Below are 10,224 nucleotides of genomic sequence, written 5' to 3'. Positions count from 1 at the left end.
GAATGCAGGCTGTCACACACGAGGAGAGCTGCAACTGGCCAGCACTGCCATGCTGCAGCACAGAACCACTTGACACAGCATTTCGTAACGGAGTCACATGGTAAGGAAATGGTCATTTTGTTCTTGTGATGACAAACAACTATCTGTCATCAAAATCTTATAAACAACAACTCTATCTGACTAAGCACACAAGAGGAATGCTTGATCACCGCCCTTACAATGAATGGTGTGCCTCCTCAGCCTTCAGATAACATCCTAAGGCCTGTTCACAACAGTGGAGACCAAGCAGAAATTTCTCACAGGTAATTTTAGACTTTCAAAGCAGTCTGAATGTCCTCAGATCTGCCAGAAAGGGAGGGAACTACAGGCATGTGTCTCCACAGGAAGATTCATTAAGCCTTCCTGAGATAACTCCTCAGGTCTGGGGTGATCATAGCTAACCCCCTGCAGCAGCCTGCAGGCCAGGACCAGGTATTCCTCTAAGTACCCAGGTGGAACATGAGGAGGAAGAAGGGACATGCCAGGCAAGTCATTCTGCTGCATTGCTGTCAAAATCTCAGTCTAGCTCAATTCTGACATAATCACTGCTGTCCTGCTACAGAGAAAGAGTTCACCCTTTTTACGTAACTACAAGAGAAACAGAGTTCCTCATCAACTCTCTGACCAAGGGAGCGGAACAGGCATTAAACCACGAGCTGACTGTACGTTAAATGTTACCTAATAGTGGAAACAAGTCAAAACACAAAAATTGTAAATTCAAGAGGAAAAGAAGGAAGCAGACCATAGGAGAAGAAATCAAATTCTGCATGTAAACCATGCAGAATCAAATCATGCATGTAAACCAAATCTAAGACTGGTAGCTGGTACTGAGTGACGTGACAGAGTAGCATCAACAGCTCACCTGCAATGCCTCAAAGAGGTCATACATGTTCACTGGCGGGAGGGATGCTGGTAGGGTGTCTCCAGAGCACGCGAGGAGTAGGGCTGCCTGCTGCTCAGCATCGTCAGGTGGGGGCTGGGGAGCTAAACTCTGACCAGCAGAAGGTGTCACACAGGTTGGAGGGCTGTAGACAGAGCAGGCAGTAAAATCTTCCAGTCAAGAGAACAGCACCAGCTTTGGAAGTCACACAGCAGGGGCTTGGCCCCAGGCTTTGCTTTTCTGTATCAGCTGACTTAGCCCTCAAGTACATAAATGTCTTTCAGCAGTAATTCAAACCTCTTTAAAATTCCAGTTTATTAAAAGTAGCACAAATCAATCCTCAACATGCTTCAAATCTGCTTAACTGATCTCAATTGGGCAACTTTTGTTATTTACAGCCAATAGTTCCTACCCAGCATAAAAATTAAGGCATCCACAACATTTGAACTGAAAGACATTAGCCATTAGGCAGAGCTGTTTGGAGTGGATTGCATCTGTAGTGTTTGTAGTGCTATAATCAAATCTTAAACACCCACAACCTCCTGTCAACTGTTAGAAGCTGCCATAGACAAACACAACTGCCTTCTCATACACAGATGCACAGTGCAAACTGTTTTGACATTTAGACTGTGGGAAGTAAGATGACCTTGAAGCTCTGCTCACTGGAAAGGCCTGCCAAGGAACCATAAATACATTTGGATGCAGGAAGTGACAGGATGGCAGTGTCCTGCTGGTCCTCACTGACATTTCACTCCTATGGCACAACAGCAGTGCCCCCACAAAGGCAGGGCTCTCCTGCCCAGGGGCAGCTTCCCTGGGAGCAGCAGAATTCCTGTGTCACTCGCTACAGCTTCTAAAAAGCATTAATTACTAAGGACGTTCAGAGGGGCAGGGGTCACCTCTGTAAACTGATGGGCAGGCACAGGCAAGGAACAGAGACTTAACAGTGTCCTAAACTCCGCTGATTCTCCCCTCCCTGTTTAGCTTCACAGTCCTCCATGCAGATCCCTTCTTAGTGTGTGGAAGCTAAACACCATTATTAACAGATTCTACTAAGTGAAAAGATAAACCTAACCATGGAGTAACTCTGGGACTAGCAAATTGCATTTGAAATTAGCAGGGTGCTGACAGCTCCTTACCACTCAATTAAATTGTTATAAGCGACAACACTGTTCTTCAGATACGGCTGAGGGTTGACGTTGCTTCCGAAGGCGTACTTGAAATGGCCATCTCTCAGGCGATAGGCTTTCCGCCTGGATATCACAGATGTCAGAATATCCTTAAGATGGTTCTGCAGTGAAAAACAATCTCATTACACATGCTGACTTAGTCACTCTACCAAGCCACAGCTATGAGAAGTGCCTCACCAACTGGCAAGACAGAAGTAGTGCTGCTGTGACCACAAGGACATAAAGATGTGAGGGGACCAAGATCTGGGCAAGGCACAGTACGTTTTCACTACCTGGTGCAGTTGGCTACAGAGAACATGGCACTGTATTCATGAGCCTGTGAACTCCACTTTAGTATGTGATGCACTGCTTCAAATGTCAAAGAGGTTTCTTAAATGCTAGGAAATTCCCAACCTCTGATCCCTTTGATAAACAGCAAAGAGATTTCAGAATTGGCAGTAGATGTTGCTCTTGTAAATACCGGCCCTAAAGCTGCAGTGAAAAGCCAATCACTCTTCTTTTTTCAGACTGTTCAGTTGCCTGGGAAGTGCTGGAGAAGCAACTGTCTGAAAAAAACAAGCAGACAACTGCTTCTTAAATCTGGCCTCACTCCCAGATGGGGAATTCAGGTTGGCCTCCACATCCTGAACTCCAGAAAACCATCCACACATCAACGGTCCAAGTAATGGCTGACTCATTCCTGGGATTCGTCAGGTAACGCACCACAGAAGGTTAAAACCAGCAACAGCAGGTACTTCACCTGCAGGTACTACCCGATTCCATCACTGCACCTCCATGGCAGACACTTGTGCCCAGAACAGATTAGTTTTTATAGGATGGTTTAAACTGGAGCTCCCATTCTGCCCCTGCTTCAAAGTGACAGGAACAGTATTTTCCAAAACAGCTACTTAAGCATGGCTGGAGTTCTTCACGTGCAAGTCCTTCAAAATTAACACTTGCAGGCAGAAATCCAAGACTTTACATCTATGATGCCACAGATCTGGAAGCCCTTCGGATCCTCATCTTACTCCTCCCAAGGCAAACGGGCAATTAAAGAAGCAAATTTCCTCTCCCCACAGAGGGACACTGCCCCATACTGCACACAGAGCCTTTGGTTGCTGGTAGAACGAGGATGACACTGCTGCCCATCCCAGTCTCACCTCCACAGCATAAACAACTGCGGTCACTGCCTCCTCTGTGACGTTGTCCAGCCCGTGCTCATACGCCGTTACAATCATCCTTCCTTCTAACTGGCCACGTGTAGGAAGCATCATGGTATGAGAACACAGCTTCAAATCATCATCCTCCTGAGGATCCTTTGCCACAAACTGCTGGGCTCCAGACAGCGGATTCTGAGGCTGGAACCGGTGCTGTTATGAACACAACATCAGAGAATAATAAGATAAATACTCAGTCAGACCCTTTGGTTCATCTAGCCAAACATCCCCCCTCCAGTCAGAAAGCAAACACCTATGAAGACATATCACAGTAGGACAAGCACAGTGATACTCCTCCCCAGGATACCTTCCCAGCAATTTGTGACTGAAGAAATTTCTGAGCCAGGGCTGGTGTCCTTTTATTAAACAGCCCATGAACTTGTCCAGCAGCACCCTGAACCACCTAAACTTTGGGTATTCACAACATCCTGCAGCAAGAAATTCCACAGTGCAACAACACACCACATGAAGAGTCACCTTCTCTGGTTTGCTCTGTACTTCCCACCTGCCAGATTAATTTGATTCTCCTGGAAGTCTCAAATGTGGTCGGTCATTGTCCCTTTTATCTCTGTTCACACTATCCAGGTCAGAGATGATTTTATGGACTTTCACACTTCTCAGTCACCTCCTTCTATGCTGAAGAGTTCTCTTCTAGTCATTTTCTTGTACAAAAGGGTATATTTTTACTTATTAACTGTACAGTTTCCATCAAGATTAAAAACTATGACCCTAAGCTTGTGATTCTTAAGTGATTTTTACATTTCTTTAAAGCTTTAAATGCAACAACTTAGCCAAATTCCAGTTCTGAATTTCATACTCTAGTCTCCCCATGCACTTTCAATACGCTAAGCAGAGCTGTGTTACTGAGCAGCCACTGATTCTGAGATGGGTTATGGCTATTTTTCAGAACTGACTCAGTTATTTAGGAAAAAACATGTTCTGTATCACAGAACAGGAGTTCATACCAGAAGGTGGCAACCCCCATTTCCCAGGCTACAATTATTCCAGCACAATTCCCTTGCTGTTCTGGTGTCTCAAGCTCCAAGTGCTTGTGGTGGCTCTCAGGAAGTCTCAGTCCCCATGTAAAGTGGTGAAAAAAGCAGACAGGAATGACTGATCCTTGGGTCCAGACATGTGCTTGGCCCAGCCCCAAACCACAAGGGAACAACACAGCCCTGGCTCATCAAGTTCTCCCGCTACTCCCATCCCTCAGCTCTCCAAGCCACAAATCCAGTGGCTCTGGAATGAAGATTGCCACAAGGCTGTTACAGGGCATCAAGATAAACACATAATTTGAATATAAACAATGAATATACAGCAAAGTGGATCTGTCACATCTTAGTTTCAGGAGCTGCTTTATTCAAAGGACAGTGTGGCATTTAACTCAGAGTGAAAAACCATCCCACCCACTAATGATGTGAAAGCAGGTTTCCCTCCCTGTAATTCTGAAGACTTATGCTTACATTACAGGAAAGCCACATGCCTGTATGCCTGGAAAAAAACCTTCAAAATGTAAGCAGCTCTTAAGAGTAATGTGGTTTGGGAGAGCTGAAGCCAATTGGAATGAACCTGTGATCATTCACAGCTGCTATTTTGACCAGGGAGGGAAACATCAGGAAATATCAAGGCACTTCAAGTTCACACGACTCAGGAACTCCACTACTAGTTGGACTAGTAGTCCACATTACTCCACTAGAAATGGGCAAGCCCATAAATCATAACATACACTTCATACAGTGCTTCCTACCAAGCATTCCAGGAACACGTGTATAGTGTGGTGTAACACAGGGGTGACTGAGTAAAGCAAATTCCAATACTTCCACTGTGTCACAATGTGCTTCTCAAACTCCCCTCTACTTGCTACTGAAAAGTGAGGGTGATGTTTTAAAGCCAGGTAACACAGACTGTCATCAGAATTCAGGTTCTGGCTGTGAGCACTACAAAATATTTCAGCAGTTTCTAAATACAACGGGTGTTCAGCGGGACTCACCTCCCTTTGAAGCACTAGTCTCTGAGGAACACACACATCATGTCTAATCACAGCACCCAGAAGCGTGGCAGACACTTTGGCTGAGCCAAGATAACTTCTCACAGTGCAAGAGTGAGAGGTTTCACAGGCCCACCTTTCTCCCTGACCCCAGCCACGCAGCTGTCCCCTCCTCCTTTGCACTGGCTTTGGCATTCACCCAACTGCAAGGAATGCTGATCCAGCTGAATAAACTGGCGAGAAAAACTTGGGGTTTGGGGTCTTTTTCACTTGGTTACTGAATCAGATGACAATGTGCTCAGACAGCTGATAAATCTGGCTGAGTAAGAGACAGACACTTCTCCCTTTCAACAAATTGTTAATTCAGTTTGAACCATCTTATCAAACTTTGCCTGTGGAAGACAGTGTCCCATCCCACTCCTCTTCCACACCAGGTCCCCCTCCACAGAGACAACCGTGGAACAGATGTGTCACAGCACCAGATGGATGTACAGAGCCTCTGCTGCAAAATGAACTGGACCTGGAGTGTTTCTCCACCATCTATCAGAAGATAGCATCTTTGTAAAGCATTTTCAACTCTGAAACAACCTGACCTTCTAAAAATGTTCCACCCAAGGAACATCTTACTACTAAGGCTTCAGATTGCAGAGTCCTGTGGAGGGGATCACACAGTCATGGAATTCTGCCTGAGTAAATAGGAAAACACATTTGCTTCAAGAATTCAGAGGTGTGTGAAGCAAACAAGGTACTGCAGAGAATGTGAAAGGTGAATGAGACTGTGAAAGATCTGCCCAAGCCTTACTGCAGAGATCCCACAGCTAAAGCTACTCCTTGTTGGTTCCTGGTTGGTTCCTGGATTGCAAGCTTTTGCAGCTTTGACATTTAGGCATTCCTCCACGGATTCTCTGGTGTCTAACAAAGCCAGGTCACACTGCAGCCTTTCTCTCAAGAGGCTTCCACAAGAGAGGCAGCAGCTGCTACCCCTCAGCTCTTGCCCCAATCCAGAGCTCAAAACAAATACGACATACACCACTGCACATGATGGAGTTTCATCATCCCTGGTAGTACCAAAACTAGGTGCTGTGCAGAGCTCTCCACCCCCAACAGAATGTCAGAGAGCCCTGACCATTTGACTGTGGACACTTACATCAAACTTCTGTCGAACTGAAGAAATCTTTTTCTTTCCTTTGGGTTTTCCAGGTTTAGTTGCAGAGCCACCTGGCCACGGCAGAGATCCAGCACCTTCTACAAATTGAAAAGAAAAAGAAAACCTACTCGATAGGTGTTGCTAATTTAGGGCCAGGATGAAACACAGGAAAACTCATTTAACATTTGGCCCCCAGCTAAGCCTTAACCCAAAACCAACAGCCATGGCCCAGGGGAAGGGCTTCTCTGGGTAGAATGCTTTTGGCAGTCCTTCCCTTCCCTTGTCACTCTCCTGCTAGCTCGACTCCCTCATGACCCATATTTAAGTAGAAATTTCTGTCCACACACCACACAAAAACCATGGCAGAAGGAGAGAGATAAACAGCCTTGAAGGAAAGCCACAGGGAAGGAAAAAGCTGTTTGTTCCATCAGGAATATGACAGGAGCTTGCCTGGAGGTGGATTCTCCTCCCACCAGCTGCTGGATCAGGTCAGAGGCTAACCAGCAGGATCAAGCAGTCTGACTCATTACATCTGCCTCTGCAGTTCTCCAACAGCTTTATCAAGCTTTGTCTCAGACTCTTGTTAAACATCACAGCTGATCGTTCTTCTTACAGTGAGAGGAAAGGGGCAGTGGGGGAAGAACTGCAAAGGCTGCTGAGCCCAGGAGCAGGACACCAACGTGAGTAGTGAGCGTGTGACTGACCAGAACCAGCAACCACCTGAAAGAGAGGTTACTGGGTAGGACCAATAAAGACATACATTTGGCCAAAACACCTTGAGGAGACTGCTCAAAGGTCCACTGTATGCTGCTTGACAGCTCCAGCTCCAGCAGGACAAACCACGACCTGACAACCACGCAGCTCTTGGCAAGGACAGCCCAGCAGACTCCCCGCTGATGGGCTTACAGCATCCGTGCACAATTCCTTCGGGTGCACTGGGGCTCAAGACAAGGCTGCACTGAGCGTGTACAGGCTTCCTGACAGTGAACAAGTGCAACCCAGAGACTGGACAGCCCTCTTGTGGCTACAGGGGCAGCCTCTGCTTTGTGTCACCAGTGTCCTCCTCCCTCGGTTTTGCACAAGAGATCGCTCTTTTTCCTTCAGAGCAGAGCATGCCCTGTGCCAGGGTCCCTGCCCACCTCCACAGAGCTGGGACAACTCAGCTCTAAGGTACCTCAGCCATCTCAGAAGTGAGGCTGGAGCTCTGCTGCCAGGTGATACTGACAGTGCGGCAACATCTCGGATGTTCCCTGGCCACACTCAAGCCAGCATTTCCCATTTCATAGAATCACAGAATGGTTTGGATTGGAAGGGACCTTAAAGATCATCCAGTTCCAACTTGAGTTGGAACTGGCCACACTCTTAATGCACCCCAGGATACTGCTGGCCTTGGCCACAAGGGCACACTGTTGGCTCATGGCCAGCCTGCTGTTCACCAGCACACCACCTCACTAACAAGATAGAGCTAAACTGTTTAATAAACGTTTATTTTAAAGGGGGAATATGCCATCTCTCTGTGTGGAGGTTGTTTCTAACCCCTTCTCAGCAGCTGACCATTCATAAACTTCAGCTGACTCCTCTGGATTAGCCTGATCCTTAAAGTCATGTTTTAGAACTTTATTTCCTGGTAGAGGACACTGTGCTCATGCTCCAACTGAGAGTGTGGGAAGCTCCACGTAGCCAAGGACTTCCAGGCAGCCTTGTTCCCTATGAGCAGCGCTGCAGTGTAACTGGATTTATGAATTCATGATTGCAGCAAATTAAACATAGTTGCGAGAGCAGGAGGTGAACGTGCTGGTTGGCCTGACGCTGGCGCTGAGCCGTGGCAGCCTGTGGTTGGCAGGAGAGAACCAGACTGGTTGTTTGTCAGTGCTCAGTGAACGTGGCTGAGGCTGGCTGAGTTGTGGGATGGATGGCTGCTGTCACTGCTCCCTGTCTGGAGGAAATTAGGAGGAAATCCATTAGGAGGCCACCAGGATGATCCGAGGGCTGGAGCAGCTCTCCTATGAGGACAGGCTGAGAGAGTTGGGGCTGTTCAGCCTGAAAAAGAGAAGGCTCCAGGGAGACCTTATAGCGGCCTCCCAGTACCTGAAGGGGCTACAAGAAAGCTGGGGAAGGACTTTTCATAAGGACAGGTAGTGATAGAACAAGGGGAAATTTCTTTAAACTGGAAGAAGGGAGATTGAGATGAGATCTGAGGAAGAAATTCTTTCCTGTGAGGGTGGTCAGACACTGGCCCAGGTTGCCCAGAGAAGCTGTGGCTGCTCCTCCCTGGAAGTGTTCAAGGCCAGGTTGGATGAGGCTTTGAGCAACCTGGTCTAGTGGAAGGTGTCCCTGCTGCTGGCAGGGGGGTTGGAACTGGATGAGCTTTAAGGTCCCTTCCAACCCAAACCATTCTGTGATTCTATGAATCTCAGCCTGCACGTTTAACAAAAACTCCACCAGACTTAGCTTAGAACAAGGGACAGGTGAGATACCATCTCCTCTTCCCCATTATAACAAGCCCAGAGCAGAATTTATTTTGCTCCTTTTCCAGGTTTTCATATTACCAAGCCTGACTTGCACTAAATGAAGACAGCAAAATTTCCCTCTGGTATTCTAAGAAAACCAGTACTCGCCTTCCTGGCCACAAATGACAAGACTGGGTTGGCTCAGGCGTGAAACTTCAGAGATGTTAGCAGCTTTTATTTAATCTTGCTCGCAGGAGAATGAGATGTTAACACGCCACAGCAGTGGCTGCTGATGTGCCTTCAAAGATGAGCAACAGATAAGAATGCTTTGCTAAGAGCTGCCACTTCTCTGCAGTGGTGGCACCAGCCAGTCCAGAGTGTGTCAGGTTTTCCTGACAGCACCATGCAGGAGGAAAGGACAAAGATACAAACAGAGAAAGTCACGACAGACAAAAGCAGCCAGGCACAGGAAACATGGATTTTCCTATCTTTGTTTATTTGACCTTCAGTTTGGTTTGGTTTTTGGTGGGGGTTTTAAAATTTATTTATTTTTTTTAATCTTCTTGCGGGGACAAGGGTTTAGTCAAATACATTCTGATGACCCTCCTCTGTCAACAACTCACACTCATTTTCTTCCTTCTCCTCCCTTCCCATCTCTCTGGAGAAAAGCAGGATCATGAGCAACCTGAGCCCATCTCAGTTGGCAGCCCTTCAAGCAAAGCCTGTGGACAACTCTGATAGAATAAAATGCTCCTGCTATAATTCACTGAACCATCTCTTACTTGGCTCCAGATTACTAGTAAATGAATTAACTCCTTACACCACTAACTCAAGCACTTGCAATTGCCTTGGGTTTATTGTTAATGTTTAGCTGAGGAGGGAGGTAACAGTTCAAGAGAGGTATCTATTAACTCAAGAAACCCTGCTAACTTGCAATCATCCAACGAGATAAGCTTAGTGAGCAAGTCCATGCAAGGTTAAGAGAGGCTTTAAACTGGAGTTCCTCTTGATGGAATTCTTTGGGGAAGAAAATCCCAGAAAAATTCAGAAAAGCACTTTTGAAAATACTGTTAAAAAGAGAATAACAAAGAAAACAATTTTCTTGTAGCATGAAGTGTGTCACACCACTGGGGCTGTTACAGCCAACCTAAAACCAGCATTAAGTCCCTTCCTGGTATTTTGGATGGCATGTTTCTGGGAAGTTCCTCTCTCTTCAGGCACTTTCACAGCTTCCCAACTATGTCACAGCTGGGTGCCACTCGAGGATTTCTGGGTGTCTTTACAAACATGACCCATTTTTGGCAGAGCAGTCAGATTGAGGATTCCTTAGCATCC

At 46.6% G+C, this 10,224-nt stretch overlaps 1 protein-coding gene across 1 annotated transcript in view; it reads right to left on the bottom strand.

Moving 5' to 3' along the window:
- TADA1 (transcriptional adaptor 1) overlaps window positions 1-10,224 on the bottom strand; it is a gene marked incomplete at its 5' end in the record, with an annotated part of 14,570 nt that overhangs the window by 516 nt on the left and 3,830 nt on the right. Inside the window, 4 exons of the mRNA XM_010165343.1 lie at window positions 902-1,064; window positions 2,059-2,210; window positions 3,249-3,458; window positions 6,440-6,537. Coding sequence (XP_010163645.1) covers window positions 902-1,064; window positions 2,059-2,210; window positions 3,249-3,458; window positions 6,440-6,537 — 623 coding nt within the window. The remainder of the gene's footprint in view (window positions 1-901; window positions 1,065-2,058; window positions 2,211-3,248; window positions 3,459-6,439; window positions 6,538-10,224) is intronic.

Source organism: Antrostomus carolinensis, unplaced genomic scaffold (genome assembly GCF_000700745.2).
Source record: "Antrostomus carolinensis isolate BGI_N321 unplaced genomic scaffold, ASM70074v2 scaffold22590, whole genome shotgun sequence".
Lineage (NCBI taxonomy): Eukaryota > Metazoa > Chordata > Aves > Caprimulgiformes > Caprimulgidae > Antrostomus > Antrostomus carolinensis.
Note: the sequence above shows the minus strand (reverse complement) of the source record. Positions and strands in the feature narration are given on the sequence as shown.